Here is a 26,599-nt window from a genome sequence, read left to right on the forward strand (position 1 = left end):
AAGTGTACGCCCTAATTTATTCTACTCAATCGTTGGCAAGGGTCCCTAATCTTTCCCAAAGAAATAATTTCTTTCATCAGAGATAGACTGCTCAGAATATGTGTACGACAATGCGTGACAATTTTCCCTTTGAAAATATGATAAGTGGACTAGGTTCCTATCAAGCGGTTAGGGTTAGTAGCTCAAATGTTTATTTCTAAAGACCGTCTTAAGATACCCCGGTCAATTTTGCTGGGTCGGAAATATTGTTCCTTTGAAGTTTACACTGACATGGTGGGAGATGAACTATGAAAGTTCAGGGTGACCCTTCACAAAGACTTACCTGGCTTAACAGCGATAACTTTAATTGCTAAATACATTCAACTTTAAGTTTTCTGTACTTCAAAATTCGACACTTCACAATGTCCTGTACAAGAAGTATGTGTTATATGTGTTATACATAAAGTATGTGTTATATGTGCTATACAAGAAATATGTGCTATATGTGCTATACAATAAGTATGTGTTATACAATAAGTATGTGTTACATATGCTATAGAAGAAGTATGTTACATGTGCTATACAAGAAATATGTTTTATATGTGCTATACAAGAAGTATGTGTTATATGTGTTATACAAGAAGTATGTGTTATATGTGTTATACAAGAAGTATGTGTTATATGTGTTATACAAGAAGTATGTGTTATACCAAAAATACTAAGATATACAAAATATTTGTTAATTTTCTTTTAAAGAAAGTGATTAACAAACAAGGTATCAGAGTCTCGTATTGAATAATTAAAAAAATAATATAATTAGTATCGTCACTGCTGTTTGATAGAGTTTATTAAAAGTGAGCTTTCTTGACAGTTTAAGAATCTGAAAGTTTGTTTCTCCAGGTTATAAAGTGTACCTGTCGACCTCGATTTGTAAAGTAGTTCAGTGCTTTCCTAGCATCTAGATTGACAGTAGTCTGATAAATCAACCACCTAAATCAGTGTTGATACTGGTGGACTATTTGTGGATCTGATGTCACCTGTTCATTAAAATGCGCAATTTTGCTGCATGCAAATCATTCCGGAACAGTCCTGAGGACTCTTTAGATACATGCCGGTAATTGGTAACAGCCATCTCTAGCGCGAAATTCAAAATGGCCACAAGACAGATGGTTCTACTATTCCACGCTGATTTACACGTCACAAAACATAAGATTTACTCTGGAAATATAAAAGTACATGTCATCAAAAGGAACCTTCAGCCGACGATAGCTCCACAAGAAATACCGGTAAGTGTATAAAATGTACACTAATGTGTGCAGTCAAAATTGGCAGCAAATAATTGCAGCTTTTAATGAATAGGTGATATCAGTCCCTAACCCGAAGATCAATATTATCACGGGTGAGGGGCTGATTTATCGGCCTAAATTGACAGGGGTTATTAAGTGAGGTTGGTTAGAGAAAACGGTGTGATATTTGTTATAACTTGTATTTATGTGTTAGTTAAGTTAGTATTGTTAGACTTATTCTCCTTTAAATGTTACTATTTCCCCATGTTTCTGTTATGTTTATCCATATCCTCTGCGTGGGGTTTTCTGTCACTATTCGCAGGCCTGTCCACTTCGCGTAACAATACTAACTTAACTAACTATACTAACTTAACTAACTCATAAATACAAGTTATAACTTTTGGAACTTTCAATTACACTTTCAATAAAGGAGAGAGCTACACTCTGCTGAAGGCGAAACATTCAGAAAATAAAGGAAAATGCGGAACCTTTATCGGACAAGCCTCTCATTCAATCAAAGTAGAGAGAAAACGACACATATGACCACTCACTCAAAACAATAAGTTTCTTTTATAAAAACATATATCACACCGTTTTCTCTACCAAATTTCGAAAACTCAGTCTAACTATTTAATGAAATAAATATTCTATGAATGCAAGAGAGGACAACTGGGGAAATTTGACAATAAAGGCCGTCCCAACATATAAACATATAGCACACATACACATAGCATATCCATATAGCATACACGGGACTTAGGGATCTCTGGCAAAGATCACCAAACCCATAAGGGAAGGAATTTCGACATCGGGGATACAACCCAGTGTCGGATGAACAACCCTTTAGATAATACTAGGGATTAAATACCCCATCAAAAATTAAATAAAAGTTTTGATCAAAATTCTACTGTAAATAATACAAACATACACACCTTCGGGGGAGACAGAAACACATAACAACCTTTTCTTTTTTGGAAATGGGGGGGGATCTGTTTGGTGCCCCCCCCCCCCCAAGCTTCGTAAAGGTCAGTGAGTTAGTTATTTGCTCGATTGTTGCAGAATGTTACGGCATTGTACTTGTAACTATGTGCAGTATGTATATTTACTTAGTAGAATCGTTAGTACTGTTTAGTATTGTTTAATTTACATGCGTACTTGAGAAATGAGCTATGATTATGTATATTGCTAGCTCGTAGTCAGAATTAATATTGTAATTCGCTATTTCGTTACTTCGTAGTAAACTAGTGCATTTATTCATGTGATATTCTAGATTTTGCAACTGTTGAATTGAAGTGTAACTTTGGAAATGGTTGCAGTGTGTAAAATTAAATAATATGAATATCTGAATATTTGTGTTTACTTGTGGGAGTGTAATGTACAGAAATGAGTCTGATTGTTGTGATTATGTTCAGATGTTCAGAATAATAAGATTAAGAATATATATATATATATATATATATATATATATATATATATATATATATATATATATATATATATATATATATATATATATATATATATATATATATATATATATTGATGTGACGCAATTTAGTGATGTCTGTATGATAAGTAGGATACCGCTCTTTATTGCAACATTGTTTTCTATAAGAACGTGTGGGTTTTTCGATGTGCACGAATGCGTGACCGAGGATGTAGATAGCCTTTATCTGATGATTGATTGTTGATTTAGTGTGAGGCGAGATGGCTAACGAAACATGCTAACGTCCTTGTGTTTTTCGCAGGAAGCTTTTGGGGACAGAACTACCGGGTAGTTCAGTACTGAGTCTCAGAGAGGGGAGACAGGACAGAACAAGGCAGTAGGTAGAGAACAAGCCTAGTCGCTAGAGAGAGAGAGAGAGAGAGAGAGAGAGAGGAGTAGAAAAGGAGACAAGAAGGGGAAGAGTATAGGAAGAATCGTAGTACAGAGAACGTCGGAAGGAGGAAAGGAATTAGCAGAGTAGAACACAGATGAGTAGAAACCAAGTACGGGGAAAGCCGTCTCTAACTATAATCACGTGATGAAATAGGTTATTACATGGTCGAGCAGCAGAGGGGGCGAACAGACCAAAAGCTTTTTGCACAATAAGCCCTCCCCACGGAAACTATTCGATAGAGGGCTTATTTCGACGAAATAAACCCTTCTATTCAGAATACAGGACAAAAAAAAATGTCCCAAAAAAACTCGAAGAGTTTCCAGGGACAAACTCGTTGAGTTTGCACTGACAACTTGGTTTACTTCAATAAATCTGAAACAGTTTCCGTGGCGGGGTCGTTATTGAAAAATCCATGGGGTGGGTCCAGCCCCCCCCCTGCTGCTCTACGAAATGAGTTTCCAAGGAAAAACATTTTTATGTCAGCGGAATTAAATCATTGACAAATAAATAATGGCAAATATCGGAGAAGCACTTACTACTAGATTAGCTCGAGAACGTCTCGAAGCAATTCAGAAATTTCTTCCTGTCCGTGATAGTGTCAGACAAAAATTACAACTAAGACAGCAAGCACGGGAAGTCTTTGCAGAATCCGCGGAGGAATTATTTAAACCCGTCACTGCAGCTACTGAGAAAGTTACAACTGTCATCAAAGAAGATCTTCTTCCGGTATCAAAACAAACTGCGACGCAGGCTGAAAAAATAGCAAGAAGAACTAAACAGACAAAGAAGATTTTACGAACACTTCCAGCTGATATCGCTGCGGCTCAACCTCCACCTGTCGGTGAAGAAATACCTGAGGGTACTGACGTCGCCGCCGGGGAAGAAAAACCAGTAAAAGAAAACGTAGAATTAGCTGCAAGATTTAAGGAAGGTGTTGTCGAAGATATTAAAAATTCTAAACCAGAAGAATTAGTTAAAAAAATATTATCTAGTATATTTAGTAAATCTAAAATTTTAAACCCCCCCCATGATAAAGTACCTGATGATAATCTTATCAAATGGATATATCGAATACGCGCAGACAAACCGCAGGCCAGAGATGATGATTTAGAGTATAGAATTCTTGTTGAAAAAGTAAAAAAACTTTATAACGAGCAAATGAAACAACTAAAACAAAAACAGCCCGCCGAGTATCAACTTCCTCCACCTCTGCAACAACAGCAATCTTCTTCTCCACCACCGCAGCAGCAGAAACAAACTCGGCAGCGGAAAAAACAACCTCCACCACCGCAGCCACAACTTCGACCGCAATCTCCAGAGGAAGAATTTCACGACGCACCAGCCGCTACTGGTAGTGGTCTTGGTGGTCACATTACTTGCCCTGATAATATCATCAATGACGTATCACGGTTGGAAGTTCTCATCGGAGGAAGACGTGCCGGAAACAACTCTCGGGAAATTATAAATGAAGCCGCAGATATCTGTCAGAGACTATTTCAGCGTGGTATTATGGATATTGGCGTTTACCGGGGACTCATTAATGAACTCGTCGACGATTACCACAGCGACTAAGTTAGAGAAACAATAATTAAATAAAATGATCGTGCACAATTCTCAACCCGGACACGCTCGTGTGTTACAAGTCCGCGTAGTAAACTCGCGATTACCAGTCTACAGAGCAACCTATGGAGATGGTCTCGGTGATACAATTACTGGTTTGTTTTCAAGAATAGCCCCTAAGGCATTACCGATTGCAAAACAATTGTCGATGAAAGCTATTGATGTCATTAAGGATAAAGCCCTTGGATCTGTTGGTGATCTCGCCGGGAAAGCATTCGCGTCAATCAAGGATAGACTGTTACGGTTAACTCGTAGATCAAAAAAACCGCCACCGGTGAAACTACCGAGTACTACGCTTATGCCCGCGGACGTCAGTAAAGTAATAAATCAGGCTGCCAATCAAAAACTTGCAGAGCTTGTAACCCAAACACCCGAACAAATAAATACAAGCTTGATATCAGGAAGCGGATTTCGTTTTAGAAGACAATAATTTTATATAATGTTCAAACCTATATCTGATCCAGCGTTCGACATGGATGCACCAACACTAAAAGATGAGTCCGTGCGCGATTATCAGTATTATTCTTATGAGGCAACAGTACCTAATCAACGCGGACGAATTGAATTACGAGTCCAGGATACAAGTAGATATTTTCTGCCCGCTGAAGCATTTCTTGAAGTCACGGGTGAACTTGTAACAAATGTTGACGCTAATACAGAATACGGAGCTAATGTTCGAGTTGGTTTTGTTAACAACGGTATCATGGCGCTGTTCAAAAGTGCTTCATACAGCATTGACGGAAGAGAAATTGAAATAATTCAGGATAATGTTGACGTTGCTACAACAATCCTGGGATTAGCGAGATACTCAGATGATTACACTAGATCAGCTGGTCCGACTATGATGTTCGCTAAGGATAATTCTGATCATCCTGAACACAGATCTGCTATTCAAGTACAAACAGCACGAGGCACTGCTTTAGACCCACAACCGGCTGAATTTGCGGCCAGGCCAGGTGATAATTTTTCAATATTAAGGCCTAGTCCAGATTACAATTTAGGTTTTGCTACACGTAAATTAATGTTAAGAGGTGAACGTAGGAGATTTTCATGCGCAATTCCACTGTCTCACATCTTTGGATTTTGCAGACATGTCAGAAAGGTTATTTTTGGAGCCAATCATACAGTTGTACTTAACCGAAAAAGTGATGACGTTGACGCTATCTGGCGAGAAGACGGTGTTGCTGGCGGTAAAGTAATATTATTCAAGCTTGCTTTGTGGATGCCAGTGATGTCCCCATCGATCACTGAAGAGCAACGATTACTCTCTTTCATGGACACAGGTGGTAAATCACTGATATCGTGGTTAACAACATCAACAGATTCCATTCAAGGTGCCGGTCTCGGGCAGTTTACGTGGCACATAGCATCACAACAGGGAATATCAGCGCCGCGACATATTTTTGTTGCACTCCAGCAAAATGCGAGGTTGTCTTCCCAACTACAGAGTAATATGATATTTGACAAACTTGCTGTCTCTGAGGTTTCGCTGCGAATAAACGGGCATCAGGAACCATCCGAGGATATACTGATAGATTATGAGCGAAATGAAGTTGCACGGGCGTATCATCGTTTGATGACATTTATGGGACGTGATCAGAATATTGATACCGGGTTGCAGATATCACAACTGGATTTTACAACGCTGTATCCGATTTATTACTTTTCGCTGGAACATTTGGATCTAACAAAACAATCTGTCGTTGATATACACTTCAAAGCTCGTGTAGGTGTGTTTCCCCTCGGCCCGCCTGCTGGTTTTAGAGCTGTCGCGGTTATACTCTCCGATAAAGCAATGCTACTTGAAGGTGTTGGTGGACGAATGAGAGTTATTGACGCTCCCGTAGAAAATATGTAATGAAACACAATTAAATCATACCTTATTAAATAAATGGTATATCATCACGTCAATGTTGCTTTATCGCAAGGACAAATCAATAAACTACGATCCAAACAAGCATCATCGTCAGGAACATCTATAACTCTCAAACATTCACAGCTCGGTACAGGACAGAATAAACTATCAGTTACTCAAACACAGCTCAATCAAATTTCTAACGCGATCGCGGCCCGACGTGGAATCAAACTTCATTTTGCAGCTGGGGCCATCCACGATATGGTTAAAACCGGTGGAATATTTCCTCTTATTCCAATACTCGCCGCAACACTAGCACCAGCAGCAGTCGCAGCAGCAAAGGCAGCAGCGTTAGGAGCAGTTGGAACCGCAGCTGGACTCGCACTAAAGAAAGCAACTGGAAACGGATACCGCAACCGGGGTACCACGGGTGGTAATATCCCACCTGCCCTTCTCGCTACAGTACTTCCCACCGTCATGAAGCGTGTTATGTCTTCACCTAATTCACCAAGATTTCCTTTAATGGCAACTCTTTTGGGACTAGCATCAAAGAATACAACTGGGAGTGGATATAAAAAAAAGGGGAGATCCACTCGCGGATCAGGGCTAAGACTACCGGGAACCCCCGCATCATGGTATCCAAAAAAATTCTAACGCAGAAACTCAGAGAGTTTCCATTGAAGCTTCCAGCGTCCAATTTTGATTTACTCGATGCTGTTAAAAAATTGCGTATAAAACATTTCAGAGGAGTATTTATGCGAGATCAATTACCGACGCGGCCAAATAATCCAGAAACTGGCATTATCAATCTCGACAACAAAGATGGTCCGGGAACTCACTGGGTTGCTTACGCGATCGATCCACGTGGAATTATCTATTTCGATTCGTACGGTTTAGCACCGCCAGTTGAGTTTCTCAGGTATGTCCGCGGAGTGCCTCGCACTCTCAACAGCAGATTTTTTAATATTCCAGTGTGGCAGTCGACGCTACCAACACAAACATTAATTGATCCGCCCATTTGTGGAAACGAGGTTTTAAATGTTCTTGATGCAATCTCAAGAAATCCAGCAACTCCTCCGCATCGAGTAGTGTATGAATATACCGCATCGAGAAACGCTAGCGTTTCCAATGCTAGGCATTTTCATGCTCGCATTTGAAAAACAGCAATAAGAATAATGGTGGATATTTACGGAAGACCTTTCACAAGAAAAGTCAAACCTGGCACGGATGTTGATCTCTCAAAATATGCGACCCGAGATGAAGTCGATAATCTTTTGAATATAGCTGGAGTTGACCCAGATGAAGTTGCTATTTTTCAGGACAAGCAGGGAAAACTAAGAACGAGCAACATTAAGTTCAATGACATAATTCGCAGAGTTCTTGGAGCTACCAAGGATAACTTCGCCGCATTTAGTGATGGCGGCCGGATCAAGGACTCGAACATATCAATCGCAAGCATCAAAGACAGTATTGATAGCGGCGTTGATAAATGTGTGAAAAAAGCCGGTGACACGATGACAGGCGAACTCAGCATGAATGGAAACAAAATAACCGTACTCAGAGATCCAGCCTCGAACGACGATGCAGCAAACAAACAATACGTCGACGCGCAGTACAAACTCGTTGTTGACCTAGTCAGCGACAAAGTAACAAAATCCGGCGACGTAATGACCGGCGGACTTGACATGAGCGGCAACAAAATAACCGCGTTAGCAAATCCCGAATCCGACCAGGATGCGTCAAACAAACAATACGTGGACATCGTCAACGGTAAACTAAATACGCTGCGTGCAGAGTATGATGTTCACGTGGGCGCGTTTACAAGACTTCGAAGAAACTTCTCAAAAACTGATGAGGCCGTGGATAAGTTCTTTGGGGATCCTCCAGTCGTCGACACGAAACTTTCTGAAATCATACCAAATCTTACTAATAACGCCAACGATATCAATAAGATTAATACCCGGTTAGGTGTAGTCAGAACGGAAAAAAGTTTTTCAGATCAAGTTCAGATAATAGAAAATAACATTAACACGATCAAACAAACACAGCAGAATATAGTATCGGGTATTCCTGAGATCGTTAACAAAACCAGTTTGATTAAAGTTCCCACTGGAGTTACTCCCGGGCATATCACCAACATCGTATTCACGATCGCATCGGGATTCGCAACATGGTCACAACAAAACAACACTATCAAATACACAGCAACGGTCACTGGCGTGTACAGGTTGTCTGTGTTTTCAGCCGCTAAATTTGAAATCTTCACAACATATCCTTGGAGACATTCCACCGATAAGTATTCCGGGGTTGTAACTATAATACTAAACAGCAACACCGAAGAAATATTTATACTTGAAGCCGAAGACAAGAAATTACCCGCAACATCTTACTGGTTTTGTTTGGAATTCGTCGCTACAACGCCTCAATTGGTCACTGCATAATTGAATCGCATGCGATTTAAATAATGTCAACGCAAACGCAAAGCGTTTCAACGCCGCGCGGGAATGAATATAGATACAATCAGGTCTATGAGTGGCAATCAGAATTAAAAACCGTCATCGACGAGCTTAATTGTAAAGTAAGGAAGTACCGACGCCGCGTTGTAGTATTGGATGTTATGGTTTATTCGGTATCTACCGCTGTTGCATCCGCGGGATTAATACTATCAGCGATAACTCCCGTGACTGCAGTAGTCGCTGCAACAATTTGTGTTTCTGTGACAACAACCACCGCCGGCGTCTTTGGAATAATAGCAAAAAAAATATCATCATGCGCGAATACAAAACTGCACGATTACACAACCAAATTAACTACCGCCGTGACCGCATATCAGAAACTGTCATCGCTGATATCATCAAGTCTCGACGACGAAACAATATCAGATTCTGAATTTACGGCGATGTCACACGCGTACAATGACTATTTGAAAAGTTCAGTAAATAATAACGATGGCAACGCCACAGGAACTGCTTCAGCAAATAGTCACAAACACAACACCGGTAAAAACAACGATGATCTCAGTATCGTCGACGGAACCCCAATTCGGTATTAATTTTCGAACTCCAATTGCCGTGAACGAAATCGCGTTGTCGAAGCTCAGTGCGTATCACAGCTGGCCCAATATCAGGTCGGAATCATTTTCGGGTCTGCAGCCGAATAATTCGTTCGTGTTCGGAAAACCAAGTACAGACCCACAACGTGAATTTGAATGGAATACAATTACGCTACCCACTGGGAGTTATCAAATCGAAGAAATCAACGCGGAGATACAACGCCAAATAAAACGAATCACCGGCAAGGAATCCAAAATATCTATATCCGCGCACGAACCAACGCTGTCTACGGTCATTGAAATCTCAACACCGGGATACGCTGTGGATATTTATAACAGCTCAATCAGAACCGTATTAGGATGGCCACAAGAACAACCCGAGGTCGAACCGGATCCACCAAAACCATCGAAGTCGGATTTCGAGACCACCAAGGAAGAAGAACACGACCTTTTCGCGACACCGTGGACCGACAGGGAGGGTAGACGTCAAACTCCACCACTATATGATGATATTTTATTCCCGGAAATCTCCAAAGACAATTTGTGGGTAAGATTTATCCGAACCGGTCACCCTGGTTCCTTTAATATAGACATACGCGGAATAGAAGATGGGTTATTTGTTCTGATCAAACAACATCATCAAGAACAGCTAGGACTATTGCGGGGGTATTTTCAAGAGTATATTTCTTCCAGTGATAAAATCGCAACTCGTAATAAAATTATCACCACGTTAGAAAAACTAAATAAACTCGCATCCATAATGGAAAAAATACATCAACTAGTAATTCAAAATCTTTTTCTTGATGTTAACACGAAAGAAAGAATAAAATTTGCAATCCTGTATAATATTACCGGGGATGAAATTCCAGATTTTAAACTTCCTGGATATAACGCACCCGCGCTACGAAAATCAGTCCAAGATCTCATCGAGGAATTTTTCAAAGATATTTCTGCCACGTACACGCGAACAAAACCACAACCTGTTATTTTAAGACACGACAACAGTACAGCATCCGATGGCAGACACATCTCACCCGGGATAGTTTCGATCACAGATGTGGTCGCGGTCAATCTTGTATGTGACGTCATCGACGGTAGCTACAGCGCTAGCGCTGACACAACGACGGCCACGCAGGGGTTTATCCTGTATACGTTCACACCAAGAGACCCCCCTGGTTTTCTGATTGTGCAAGAACCAATCAATGTGGTCTATCTGCGGTGTAATAATCCGTGGTTGTCAACGATAAATTTCAAACTCGTCGACCAACGCGGGAATCTGTTGGACCTGCGTGGCGAGACTGTTAGTATAAACCTGCTGGTGAAATCCTAATGGATTTTCGTCTTAAGACTTCACATTTAAAAAAAAACAGTTGTGTATAATGCACGAGTATATCCATGTCCGAGTTCGCGTACATGACAAACAAATTCTCAACGCGGCAATCAGGACCGCATTTGGAAATGCTGGCGTTTCTCCGGAACAGTATTCGGAACTTGACACTGTCGAGTTCCCCGTCGGAATAGTCGTTGACGACCAAGTCGTTGACGACCACGGCAACGAAGACTTCTTGTTGACACGGCCACAACAAGAACAGTTACAGAAGTATCACACGATCACAGTTTTTTGTGACCAAGAACACATCATGAACTATTCTCATTCGTGTATTGATGCTGAAACACTCAAGCAAATCCTGGAACTCAAAGAGTTCTGAGAAATCAGAGATTTCCACGATTGCTCAGAAATGTTTCACATTTCCGGAAACGCTAGCGTTTCCACAGTAGAATTTCAAAGACAAAAAAAAATAATACTTTTTTTTTACCCTTGGAAACTCACAATGGGGGGATCAAAGCATTTCTGGAAACGCGAGCGTTTCTAAGTCTCTTGGACTTCTGGAAACACTAGCGTGGATGAGAAGTCAGAGACTTCCAGAGAAACCCCTTTGACTTCTGCGTCGGAATTCTTTATTTGACTTTTTAACAATCTCACTCTCGAGTTAATTAATTTTCGAGTCTCATACTCGTGTGATAGTGTGCGACGAATACTTTCAACTGCACGCGTCAACGGAATAAATTCAGATACCTGTTCGTGGGTAACTGTGGCAAGTGATCTATAAATGCAATTTTGCAGCATTTTAATGAACCTGTATCTCGCAGGAAGAGTATTCTTCTTCGTTGATAGCTCATTCAAGGATTCAAAATCTGACATAATTGTTTCAGCGTCTGTTAAAATATTAAAACCCCGCTGCTTCAATTTTTGAATTTCATCAATTACGATATTAATATTTTCGTAATTCATATATTATAACTATTTTTTTTTATCTAACTGAGAAGTCATTGACTTCCAGAGAAGTCATTGACTTACAAAGTTGAAACATTTTTCGTTTTCGAGTTATCGTCGTCGACGATATAACAAAATGAGATTTTTTGTTTTAGTCGTTTTGAAAATGCTGTTTTGTTAATCCCAGCTGCGACATTCTGTACAGAAGGTGGACAAATATCGTAATACTTCGCGGCGGCGTATATCGACCGGAATACTATTTCGTCGCCGGTCTGTGTATTACGACCCCGGACAGGTCTTGCAACTTTTTTACTACGTCCTGTTTTACCCGACAGGCAGTTCTTGCTCTGAGTGACCATGCGAAGATTGTTTATAGAGTTATCAAGTATGTTACCGTTAATGTGATCAACAACAAAACCATCCTTGATCAGTCCATGATGACATTCGTAAACGAAACGGTGACATAAATACCTCTTTGTGGGGCTAGAAAACATCAAATAACCAGCATTATTAACTCCACCAACTGGTCGTCTTCGCGTGCAGTGTCGTACTATGCCATCTCGGTTTGCCTCATAATTTGGAATAGTTGGATGTGCAACAAATTCTTGTTCGGGAGTGAATTCTTGATTCATTATACTATAAGCAAATCATTTGTCTAATTCATAATTTGTCTGAAAACTTATTTATGTAATCACGCTCCGAGAACGTGTTCGAGTCTGGATTTTTTTTATCATAATACCGTTTTAGTTCTCGATAGCGTTTCCCCCCACACGCTGAACATAATTGCGTTTTTCCTCGTACTCCAATGCCGCATCTGATACACGGTATCGGTCCTAGACTCCCACCGCGGACCTGTTGAGCATGTTGTCCACAGTATTCGCCTCTGCAACGTTTGCTACACGGCGCTGATAAATTTAGTTTAATCCACTTGCATGAGTGCGCGGGCGCACCAGAGAAATGCTTTGAGTTTTCGTTCATTATACATAATACTTTTGTCTATTTAAATACTTGTCTTAATTATAATAATGAGTTTCTCAAGACTATCCAGAATAAAACCTGGAAATCTCCAATTTCCCCGAGGTCGATTCGATCTTGACCGATTAACCCCTGATCGACGACGACGAGAACTCGCAGCGGTAATTGGTGTTATCAAGAACGCCAAAGAAGAGTTTCGTCGTGATGGTGCCGCACATGTGTGGTCGACATATAAAATCATTTCTGAAAACGCCGACGTTTCTGAAAACACGATCATTGATGGTACCATGAACGATACAATCGCGCGTAGTATAATTGAGTATCTCGACGATAGAAGATATTTCATACAGATAAAATTTATCGTTGGCGTCGACGACACGGAAACAGGTGAAACAACGTGGATTATCAGAGACAAACTAGACCCTATTCTTGATGCCCGACGGGGAAAAACCGTCGTCGTAACCAAAGACTCAAACCCGGGAGTACTTGTTGGGATTGATACACCGTATTATGCCAGAGCGTATCCTGTGACCGCAGTCATTTATGGAATTTATCCGATGAAGAAACCACGCGTTGATAAACTCGCCCCGATGAAGATGTCAGAGTCATTGATAAAATCCCCAGAGAAGTCTCTGACTTCCAGGATGAATTGTGTAGCCGAGCGAGTAAGGGAACATTTTAAAAATGCCGCGCGAGGAAATGGCCTAACACCGCTAAGACAAGCTAAAATAGCAGCGTGGGCGGCAAAAGTAGTGGATGAAGGAGCGTCAATAAATGATGTTGCCGAGCTCGAACGATTACTAAAATTTCCTATAACGGTTTCATCGTTGACCGGTGAGGTATTGTACAAGAGTAAATATGATTCCCGTGGAGCACCAATAACTATTATCGATCATAACAGTCACGCCTGGACTGACTCGGTTAGGATATTTGCTCGAGACCGTGTTGTAAAGTATTATCCGGAATTGGAAAATGCTATCATGGGAACCACTAGTGGTGAAACTCGAAGAGTTTCTGGAAATGCAAGCATTTCTATGTTTGATTTTATTTATCAGATAAGTAAAACCGATCCAGTGTCGGTGTGGTTATTCCGAAGTGACCTCGAGGGAGAGTTTGATCAGTTTGTGAAACCCAACGGGGAGGTATACAGAACGGCGGCATTACATCACGAAATGAAAAAACTCGCAGAAAAATATCATGCGACGAACACTGATACATTACTGACACAGTGTTTTACTGTCCCGGGTGTTGTCACGCATATAGCCCGAGAACGAAATTCATGGAGACCAACCCCGAAGAGTTTTCTCGAGGATATTCAGCAGAGCTGTGTCGAATACGGACACGGTGGTTTGTGGAATACCCAGTATGATCACCGCGATATGATATCCGTCGACATGACGGCGTGTTATCCAGGAAGTTTCCTTGGGCGCGGAGAATGTAGTGAGTATTTTGCGCGGTTTGGTCACATTACAAACTCGATGACAAGAGTAGCTGTTGACGGACCATTGCCTGATTTTGACCTGACCGGGGTTGCTTGTGTGTCGTCGTTTAAACTCGCTACGGGTTTACATCCTGTGTGTTATGCTTGGTTTGGCAGACATTTCGTTGAGAAGCGATGGGCCCCAATAGTGTTATTGCGATACATGCTTGACAGTCGAATACTGCTGTCGCTGACGGTCAGTGAAGCGATTATATGCTACTGTCGTCAAACCGAAGTTTGGTTGCCAACTCCGCAAGTCACCGTAGAAATTGAAAATTTCCGAGAATATCCAGAATCGTTTATCGACATTATCATCGAAAGAGCTCCTGGAAATAAAATTTCCCAAACTGATGAAAGCACAGCAAAAGATCTAGGACGAAGAATAATAGGAAAATTTACTCAAGGTGGAGCGTATGATCATAAACTACATCATAGTCGATTAATCATGGACGAGGCCGAATTGGATCTTATTGTCGCTGATGCCGCCACGAATAATACGTTTTGTACCCGCGAAGATGTGTTTCTGTCAAACGGGGAAAAACTAGGGACTGTTTTTAGTTATATCGACGGAGAATCATCTCAGTACACACATTTGAGATCTTCGATGCTAGCTTATGTATCAATAAACCTATTGTCGATGATTAATAGGTTTCCCGTTGACGCAGTGAGAGTTGCAACGGATTCATTCTATATCGATAAAAAACACTTAGCGGCGTTAAATAAGGTTATACCGAATGATCCATCGTGGGGTTCATGGAGAATAAAAAATGAAATGTTGCATGGATATTGTGAATCAGCTGATGTTGAAATCGAGGATGAATATCGCGGCGCAGAAATATCTGGGAAATTTTCAATTTCTACGACAACTTCGCTGCCGCCGGTGCACGATCCTGTTGTGAGACACAAAACAGTTTATCTGAACGGTCCTGGTGGTTCCGGTAAGACAACTCGAGCGATAGAATTATTTAGAAACTCTGACATGATTGTGCTAACACCCACACATAGACTTGCCAGGGAGATGAGACAACGGGATGTTAACGCGTGTACGTATCACAGTTTTTTCAAATACAGCGGCGGCACGTGGACACCTACGCGAATGGGAACGAAATATATCCCTGGAATAATAATCTGGGATGAGATAGACACTGTGCCGTTGGATACATTAAAACAGTTTCTGGATTGGTTGCTAAAGAAAAATACCGCAGTTGTTATGTGCGGCGATCATGGTCAACCACCGCCATTTACAGGTGAATCTCCACACACGTGGCTGAAAACTTTTGTAGATTATTATGAGGAAATAACTAATGATGTTAGATCACTCGATGAAACGCTGAAAGAGTTTAAGGCGTTGATCAGGCTACAAACCAATAAAGTCCAGTGTGAGATAATGCGTGAAATAATTCCAGAGACTTCGCTGAGCGACTTTTGGGAAACGTGGAAACCAGGTGATCTCATAGTGGCAAGTAGAAAGATAGTCAGGGACACACTTCAGCAGCGGTTATTTCAGTTACATCAGAAGAAATTTCCCATGCTGGCAGTGCCGTTGTGTTATAGACCAGCTGATACGCGATTGCAGAATACCGACGTTGATATACCTGGGAGATCGGAAAAACAGAATTTAGTATTAAATGATATTGTCACAGTTGATATTGATGTTGTTGAACAGGCACTAAAAATGAGCAAATCCCCGTGGACGCTAGGATACGCTATGACCATCCACAGTTCGCAGGGACTAACTATTTCAGATACAACAGTTTGGATTGTTGATGATCGCATCGAGTGGTCAAATTTAGTTTATTTAGCCGTGTCAAGAGTAAGAAGGATAGGTCAGTTACGAAGAATTGTATTAGATGATGTTATCAACGACAGCATCAACAGCTCAATCGCTGATGATACAATAAGAAAGAAATTAGCCGGTTACAAACAGAGCGACAAAAAAAATGGTAGAGAGTTTGATCCAAGTTTGGATGTTGAATTTGTAATACAATTACAACAACAGCAGAATAATCACTGTGCGAGTTGTAATTGTTTATTGCTGTGGCAGTATTCGAAAAACGACCCAAGACAATTTACCGTAGATAGAATAGATAGCAGTCGCGGTCATACACGTGAAAATGTGATGTTGACCTGTCTTGAGTGTAACCGACGCAGAGGGTGCTGCCTACCGAAGTGCGGATCACTTTAGTGCAAATCACTTTAGTGATCGGGGTGGTAATTGTGTATCCGTGGGAATCACCTGAAGTTGCTCGCGTTTAAATCCGCGTTGAGGAGCAGTCGAATCTAATCTGTAGATGGGAGGTCTGCCGGTTGATCTGGTTATGCTGGATATCTTATGTGTAGTAACACTCCATGTGGGATCGGTTGCTCTTTTTTTTCCTCCTTCTAGTTCGCCTGGTTCGTATAAATACCTAACGGTGACATTACCCGCTAGCGTCGTTGGCTGCGTTGAAACATGTCCGTGAATCACTTTAGTGATCGGGGGTATATACTTTTTTGTGATTGCATTTACAGGTCTCATGTTTGTTGTTCTGGTAATTTCATTATTCAGTGCGGCTATCACGTTTGGCAGTCTTGCAACCCATTCACGAGATCTCGTATCGTAAATGAATTCCCTCGCGTACTGGTATCCGAATAATCTCTCAGCGAGTGTTCTATTAAATCGCTCAACAATTGCCTGATCCCGATGAATTTCAGTATGTCCTCGTCGTATAACAACGTTATGCTGCTTTGTCAGTGATGACACCGCGCCCTGAAATTCCTTGCCAGGATCAACTTGTAATAATCGTGGCCAGTTTAGAGGTCCTCGTTGATAAATTCGCGAAAACGCAGAGGCAACTTCGGACGCTGTTTTAGTCGCTAACGGTTCTGCTTCTTTGTATCTACTGGCAACATCAACTACTGTTAGCGCGTATTTGTATATTTTTCTACGGACAGTATCATGAGGCAGGAATAGTATGTCAGCCTGATGAACTTCATTGGGGACACTAACATCAAAATGTGCAAAGTTGATTTGTCGAGGTGGTGGTAAGTAGATTTGCCATATTGCTTGTTTTGATAGCCAATTTTTGGCAACCTCGCGTGTTACTGATGCCGCGTTGGCGAGTTTATTAATTGCTGAGTTACCTCTCCAGTATCCGGCCGGGGAATAATAAATCGCTTCCATTGTTATTAATTATCCAGCGCCTAATGCTAATTTAGATTTCATCGCTGATCTTATTAACCAATTAGCGAGTGACTCCTTAAATGATTTATTTTTTATGGCGCTTAGTGCATGAATTAATTTCACATCCGCGATATGCCTGTCTTGCAGATCTTTACTTCGATAAGCAACATCATGCATGTGACACGCTGCGTCGATAGCGTTTATCGGATACTCGCCGGGTTTGGGCTGATCGTTGCTGTCAAGCCTGATATCTAGTCGTGTTCCCGGACCGCAGTAATTGTATCCTGGGAGATGTTTTTCTCCGGGATACTTTCCCCAAGGGGTACCTGGAAGTCGTCCGAGGGCGGCTGCAATGTCACCACCTCGTTTTTTTTTGAAATTTAAATTTTTTTGTGCCACATCGCGTACACGTACCTGAAAGTGCTAGTCTGTTATTTTTTGTTGTAACCGTTGTTAGATCATTCGTAGGGGTTCGTGCCCGACACTTCACACAATATAGATCCATAATTATTATTCTTTGTATACAAATGGAAATTACAGACTTTTCTGCGACGCGGCGAAGGGAGCCAATCAAGCATAATTCGGTGTTGCCAAATTCTATCAGAATGATTATCATTGGACCGTCAGGATCGGGTAAAACGCAGTTGTTGCTGAACCTGATTATGAAGTGGATGAAGTGGGATAAACTATACTTGATAGCTCCGTCTGTGGATGATCAACGTTGCTATAATGTTATAAAAGATTTTAATGAGAGTGCAAAGGCGCTGAGTGACGAAGACGTAGTTGAATTTATCACTGATATCGAAGAAGCTCCCAGCGTTGAAGACCTCGACGGGGAAAAAAATAACCTAGTAGTGTACGATGATGTAATGCTGGACAAGCAAAAAAATCCTGCAAGAATATTTTCACGAGGTCGTCATAAAAACACTGATGTCATTTATGTTACTCAACGTTACACACAAATACCAAAAGTAATCAGGGATAACTGTAATCTTCTTGCAGTGTTTAATGGAGTTGATGTTCACACGCTGAGAAATATTCATCAAACCTGGTGTAGCGGCGATATGGATATTAATAAGTTTAAGAATTTCTTTAGTCGCGCTCAAAGAACCCCGCACGGATTTGTGACAATAAATTTACACGACCCGCGGACACGATACCGTATCGGCCTTGATACATTGTATGGTTAACATAAAAATGTTTTTCCTTGGAAACTCATTTCGTAGAGCAGCAGGGGGGGCTGGACCCACCCCATGGATTTTTCAATAACGACCCCGCCACGGAAACTGTTTCAGATTTATTGAAGTAAACCAAGTTGTCAGTGCAAACTCAACGAGTTTGTCCCTGGAAACTCTTCGAGTTTTTTTGGGACATTTTTTTTTGTCCTGTATTCTGAATAGAAGGGTTTATTTCGTCGAAATAAGCCCTCTATCGAATAGTTTCCGTGGGGAGGGCTTATTGTGCAAAAAGCTTTTGGTCTGTTCGCCCCCTCTGCTGCTGGTCGAGAGGAAGAAGATTGGTTGAGAAATTAATATCGTTTAAATTGTATTAAATAGTTATTCTTTTGAATTTCACCTTTGTGTTCTTAATAATTTAATTGTCGGCATTGCTGACTGGGGGCCCGGAGCTTTACCTCTCTCTATCACTTCTTTCAAAAACTAGCCAGGGTGGGAGTTCCATAGTAATTTAAATAAAATATTGGGAGCACCCCATCCCCAACTCATAGCAGAACGTCATAGAACGCCATAATGACGTACTACGCGAGACGCAGGTTTGTGACACGTTTCTGTCAATTTAACTTCTCTATCGACCCTTTTAAACGTTCGGCAAATTTTATTTCTGTACGGGTGCCAGGTTAATGGAATATAGCTTAAGTTTGATCTTTTTGTTACGCATCTTAAAAGTGACCCAGTACGTAATATAATTTATTATTGCTGCCGACGGAATGCTGCCGCAACATTATGTAGAAAAGACGGATATATATATATATATATATATATATATATATATATATATATATATATATATATATATATATATATATATATATATATATATATATATATATATGGGTCGCAAATACTAACGTTTCCCAACATTCAGAGGTAAATAACCTCTTCGTCAGGGAAACGATTTACATCCACAAGAGAAATAAAAAGCAATAAACACAAAAGATTATATAAAAAGGTATTTATGCTGTAATACTGCTCGTTAAACTGCTCATGTAACCCCATCCCACTTTCTGTACCTCTTTCTTTGATCACACAATAAACAAGAGTTATCTGTTTATACGAAATGTGTCAGCATCCTTCCCCGTTTTGACATCCACTTAGAGATAGATTCCTGACTGTAAGGACTTACCACCGGGCCACTGTAAGGACTTACCCCCGGCCAGTTGTCAGTTGCGTTTGTGAAATTTTCCTTTTCATGCTCAGGAAGTATTGCATGTTTATCGAGTAGGAAGCACGAGTGTTTCAAAGCCCGTGGTTAAGACAATTGGAGGTAGTGGTGGTTAAGGATGGGTTCCAGAGTCAATTCCAGTTATAAATTTGTTTTTCCATACTCAGTAAGTGTATGCATTGTTCACTTGGAATCTGTGTTTTCCGGGTGATGACCAGGGGCTAAGTCCCTGGGTTTGGTATGGACCACTGGGTAATGTCAATGCTTTCCAAGTTATGAGCCAGAAGCTAAGTCCCTGGGTTTTATATGGACTTCGAGGTAGTGCCAGTTACATGTCAAAACTTTGAAATTATGACCCAGGGGCTAAGTCCCTGGGTTTGGTATGGACCACGGGGTAGTGCCAGTTGCATGTCAATGCTTTCCAAGTTATGACCCAGGGGCTAAGTCCCTGGGTTTTGGATGGACTTCGAGGTAGTGCCAGTTACATGTCAAAACTGAAATTATGACCCAGGGGCTAAGTAGTTTGGTTTGGGATGGACCAAGGGGTAATGTCAGTTGCAAGTCAATACATTCCAAGTTATGATCCAGGGGTTAAGAAGCAGGGTTTTGGGATGGACCCAAGGGTCAATGATATTTTTCATCCCAACGTATGACCCTTGAACTACGTTACTAGGGTAGGGATTGACTCCTTTGACAAAGTCTATTGCATGTATACATTTTTCTTTTCATGCCCAGTAAGTGTATATATGACTATATAATCGGGAACTGATTTGTTATGACTTGGGAACCAAGTTCTTGAACAGGGTAACGAAGACCCCTGACATTTATGCACACACACACACACACACACACACACACACATACACACACACACGATTATCCCCATATCAATTAGAGAAGAGATCAAAATTCCTAAACTAATGGCAGAATGTACGTCCATTGGACTATCATTCATCTAAGATTCAAATAAATCTCTTGAATTAAAAGACAAATCTCGCAGACAGTTAGTCACATAAATACAAGATATATCCACTGTGGGAAATAGACAATGTAGGTATATGTTGTTCACGCACGAGAAGTATATACACATGTGTGTGTGTGAGAGAGAGAGAGAGAGAAAGAGAGAGGGAGAGAGAGAGAGAGATCACCTGCTGATAAAATCGGCCGAGCTTCTTCTTCCTCCATTTTGCTTGTTGTAGTTTATTTCATTTCCGAAGTTGAGTATATTAACGTAAACCTCGCTCCACTTCGTTTCTGATAGAGGAGGCAAGGATCAAATAGATAAAAGCGGTAAATTACGGTGTCCTTAAAGGTGTTTTTTTATTTCTTGTGAACTGTCTGTATTTAAATTACTGGAATTTAGAGATCCCAAAGATAATCGCTAGGCATGCCCTTTTGGTAACATAATAATAACTTCCTGCTGGCGACAACTTCCTGCTACCTTAAACAACCGGAACGCTATTATTGTTTACTATTTGAAAATATGGGTATATTTGTACACATTCCATAGTTACTCTGCAGTATGTTGATAGTGAAATACGAATAGTCGGCTAGGAAGAAGAGCTAGCCTCCCGTTTAAACTAACATGTGCTATATCTTACATTGCAGGACTAGCCTTCCAGGACACACGGTACTAAGAATAGCAACAGAGGTTGATTTTTTCATAATTATAGAATATACAAAAATGGAATGTTTTCTGCATAATTTGAGTGTGCAGATTTAAAAAATGAACCCATCTTTATGATATCTTTTCAAATAAAGTCACAGGAAGCATTCAAACACATATACCGTCCACCATGTTTAATATTGGTCTTTGGCAATTTTTGAAAATTCTTGACCTCATGTTATTTCAAGCTGAAATTTTCATATTTCTTACATATATTTTATATAGAAATGTTTTGTGAACATTCAGCTTTAAAAATAAATTGACTTGTTATATGTTCAGGGTAATTCATAAGCCCCCCTGTGCCTTTTTATCACCCCACCCCCAAATTTTTTGCATGAAATACTATATTTTTGAGTCATACACAAGTTGAAATTATATGTTGCTTTTAAAATGGAATGTTTTCTGCTTAATTTGAGTGTGCAGATTTCAAAAATGAACCCATCTTTATAATATCTTTTCATATAAATTCGCAGGAAGCATTCAAACACATGTACCGTCCACCATTTTTAATATTGGTCTTTGGCAATTTTTGAAAATTCTTGACCTCATGTTATTTCGAGCTGAAATTTTCAAATTTCTTACATATATTTTATATAGAAATGTTTTGTGAACATTCAGCTTTAAGAATAAATTGACTTTTTTACGTTCAAGTTAATTCAGGAGCCCTCCTGTGCCTTTTTTTATCACCCCACCCCCCAACGTTTTTTGCATGAAACACTATATTTTTGAGTCATACACAAATTGAAATTATATGTTGCTTTTAAAATGGAATATTTTCTGCTTAATTTGAGTGTGCAGATTTCAAAAATGAGCCATCTTTATGATATCTCTTCAAATAAATTCACAAGAAGCATTCAAACACATGTACCATCCACCATTTCTAATATTGGTCTTTAATCACTTTTTGAAAATTCTTGACCTCGTGTTACTTCATGCTGAAAGTTGCATATTTTTTACATATGGTTATATATACATGTGTTGTGAACATTCAGCTTCAAGAATAAATTCACTTTTTCTATGTTCCAGGTACTTCTGAAGACTTTCTGTACCTTTTTACCACATGCCCCCTAACATTTTTGCATGAAATAGCATAATCATGAGTCATACCAAGTTGAAATTTTATGTTATTCTTAAAACCAATAGTGCATATTCATTACAGTGTTCTTGTACATATATACATTTATCTGAAATCACAATTTAGTAAATAACAATTGCTATTTTAGAATTTAGTTATCATAAGATATATTTGGTCAGTTTTCATATCTATAAAATAAAATCAATGACAAAAGGTTTCCCACTAAGTTTTCAATACAGTAAGTCAGGATTTCTATAGTGTCAGCTTAGGATGGTGTAACATTAAATTTTGGATGTCCTAACTTTGCGATATTTTCATAATAATTCTGACCATTGTTTTGAGCAATATTATATAGTTCACGAAGTAAATACAATTGTGGTATCAGAGATAGAGAAGAAACTGGCACTGAGTTGGTTCTCAAGAAATATTTATAATTATGTATTTGTTTAAAAGGAGAAATACTACAGATCGATTCTTGGCATATGACGACAATATTCATATTGATATTCACAAACAATGGCATGATAATTTTAAATGAATTAAGTTTTCTTTCTTCAAAAATCTGAAAAATAGTTGAACTTTTACCTCTTTTCCGTCCCTACTAAACATGAACATTTTAATTTTAATACCAGTGTCTCTAGATAAGAATCGTACGTAGAACATATGACCTGACATTGAAAATATCTCAGTGATCACAATCACATAATATTATAATATTATCAATACATCTAGTATCACTGAGTCGGTGAGTGATACTCACGTCGAGTATCTAACCTCGAAAATATATTACACAACAAAAGTTGTACAAATATTTTGCAATAAGTTTGGTATAATGAATAACAGTACGTCTGTATAATCCGATTCCTTGCTATAAACGTCTGCCTTTTCATACAATCAAGTTTTCGTGTGTTTTTTTAACCCAAATTATGTCGTATTGTTGTCATTGTTTACATTTTGTACGTACCCATGTACCGGGAAGAGTTACCGTTCTTGCTGGCATGGGTGACCTTTGAAAAAGACGTAATTCGTGGGTTTTCCGCAAATATTCGAACACATCTTACCATTATTCTCGTAAAAATAACTCCAAAGTATTTAAAACGTAGGCGTAGGTGAGCGTATATGTTCGTTTATTTAGTTTTTCAGCGTTTTGAAAGATTCGTTTTTCGTTTTTTTCCGCTGAATAAGTTGTAGAAATGGCCCAGTGTCATATACGCTAAATATAGACAATTGACCTTTCAACCATGAATACAGTCGGATGTAATAATGTCGGCTTTTTGCATATTAAAGCGGAGAAAGTACCGGGTGTAATGAGGTTGACATTTTGAGAAAACGTTAATCTTGATCGCCAGTGCCCGCTAGCGGCGTCCCCTGTTGCTACTAAGAACTGTGAACCAGTTTAAAAATGGGTGAACAAATAATAGACTATTTACGGGTTTGGTGGTCCATAATTGGTTAATAATGAAAATTAAAATTTTAGTAAAAATGTTTTTGAGAGCTTATCCTATAAGTAATTTAAATAAAATATAGACAAACTTCTATTGATGCAATTTTAGTATTTTTACAGGCTTGACTCAGGAGTACTCAATAATGAAAGTAGCACCTGATTCATTTGGTGCAGAATCAATAACATGTGTTTCATGCACATGTAGATAAACAAAATACCGCGGCTCGTATGGTGTTCTCCACACATAAGCTTGCACCAATGTTAGTTGTGCATGGAGAATTATAGGTCTCATCATCAGCACCCAGAAATTTTAAGTTATTGACTTTTGAATATGATAGTGTTTCCATATGTTTACTATTGGAGTTGAATTAGTACCGTAAGTCCTCCATAGCAGTAAACATATGGGTTTGGGGCAAGTAGAATATCTCTGTAGGACACACGGTACTAATGGTATGAAAAAATGAGAACCAGCCTGGAAATGGAGTACATATGGGTTTGGCTGACCAGGATTGGTTAATAATGTAATTTATGTTTTAGGAAAAAGAATCTTTTGAGAGCTGAAAGTGAAAAAAATAGAGACATTGTTTTATTGATGGAATTTCAGTCCTTTAATAGTCTTGAGCTTGGAACAATCATTACTAAAATTAGCACTTGACTCTTTGGTGCGGAATTGAAAGCACATGTTTCAAACACATGCAGGTCCAGAAAATGCCGTGGCTCATATCCTTTCCTCAAGAAAGAAGCTGACATCCAGGTATCATAGATACTAATAAATATAGGTTTGAGCATGAGCACTCAAAAATTTTAAGTTATTGAATTTTTAATATCATGGTGTTTGCACAGGTTTACTGTGGGAACTGAATTAGTACCGCGAGTCCAAAAACGGCTTCGATGACAACCATTTTCAGTTGCATCATCCTGTTTATTACACACAGTTTTGCAGAATTGTCATCTATGAAAAGAGCTTGTGTTTGCACTGTGAGCATCAAATGGTGTCAAAAATGACCTTCGGACATGAAAATTGCAGGTAGAGCTTTTGGGTTGGAGTGCATAAACTTCTTCTGCTATGAACTGCCATTGACTTCTTTGGTCAAGTGGATACTATTCTTGTGGTTTTCCAATATAGGTATCTAAAAATATGGACCTTTTTGACCTCACTTGTGTATTTGACTTTTATGATTTTTTTTTTATACTAGGTCTCTGATTGCGGCATTACATTTGTACATAAAAACTGGCCCCTGCCTCCTAAGACAAAGTCCTTTGTCACGTGCGGTAGTCTCACTACGGCAGTTATTTAGCAAAAAATGAACATTATGATATATAATGTGTATTTGACTCTAGTAGACCTTTAAACTTATTTAATATTCACCTGGGTGATTCAGACAGGTATGCCTACATGTTGCAATCACTCTTATCAGGGGAGGAGACAACACTTAATAAAAAAAAAGACTGAGTGATTTGTTAACATTTTTATATTGTTACCAATTTCCTTCTATAATCAAATAGAACCAATGAGCAATTAGTTATAAATGAGTTTGAAAAAATGTAAATATTGATGTCTTGTTCGTCTAATTACAACATTTAAACATCTCATGTCGTGTTCGTATAATTACATCTGAACATCTGATATCGTGTTTGTCTAATTGCAACATCTAAACATCTGATATCGTGTTCGTCTAATTTAAACATCTAAACATCTGATGTCGTGTTCGTCTAATTATAACATCTAAACATCTGATGTCATGTTCGTCACGCATTTCCGTATATAACAGAATATAAGAAAATGTACTCTGGACAGAATTGCAGCTTGAAACATTATTGTTTGCATATTTTAATGTAATTCTTATTTTTTTTAAATACTGTTAACTGCATTTGTGATAGTATTTGTAAAGTTTATGTAACATCATAGCTTAAACGGACATAATGAAAAGGTCCGCCTTGCCTTCACTGTGAGTTTTATCGTTTAGTTTAGTCGGTGTATCAGGCAACATGGGACAAAAATCTGAACGTATTGATGATGATTTCATGATTAAGGAAATGAAATTGTTACTCTGAATGGATTTTTAAAGACTTTAAAATAAATATAAAATATATAATGGATCTCAATCTATCGCAGCGAAAATAAATTTGTTCTTTCTTGAGATCAAAGCGTATTATGACTGGACCGCGGATTAATGCAGTCCATCTGTGTACAATGTTATGCTAAATATTGTTGGTAATAATTGTTTCCCCGTGGTTATTAATTTTGACTGGATATATGACAAAGCGTCCAACGGGTTGAGATGCAAAATCCGATTAATATGTACCTATAGATTATGTACATAGTTTGATTCTAGTGAATTAATTATGTGATGACAGATGTCTACTTTTCATGTTCTTATGGATAAGCTGTTTAGAAAAATTGTGTGCAGTGTTAGATCAGAAGATTTCGTAGAAGTTGTTTGCTGCT

General features: G+C 39.3%; 1 protein-coding gene across 2 annotated transcripts in view; it reads right to left on the reverse strand.

The window, feature by feature from the left end:
• Positions 1 to 23,697, reverse strand: part of LOC149787650 (uncharacterized) — a 62,989-nt gene extending 39,292 nt beyond the window's left edge. The window contains exons 1-3 of one of the 2 annotated variants that reach the window (XR_016424081.1): positions 23,671 to 23,697; positions 21,114 to 21,219; positions 809 to 1,197 (exon numbers count right to left, since the gene is read on the reverse strand). Coding sequence is in view for 1 of the 2 variants with exons in the window: in XM_089973842.1 (XP_089829968.1) it covers positions 21,114 to 21,150 (37 nt within the window). In the remaining variant the exon portion in view is untranslated. Of the gene's footprint in view, positions 1 to 808; positions 1,198 to 21,113; positions 21,220 to 23,670 lie in introns of those variants that run through there. The other variant, XM_089973842.1, reaches the window with a different exon arrangement.
• Between the last annotated feature and the right edge of the window lie 2,902 nt (positions 23,698 to 26,599).

Source organism: Sinohyriopsis cumingii, chromosome 11 (genome assembly GCF_028554795.1).
Source record: "Sinohyriopsis cumingii isolate HCF-2022 chromosome 11, ASM2855479v2, whole genome shotgun sequence".
Taxonomy (NCBI): Eukaryota; Metazoa; Mollusca; class Bivalvia; order Unionida; family Unionidae; genus Sinohyriopsis; species Sinohyriopsis cumingii.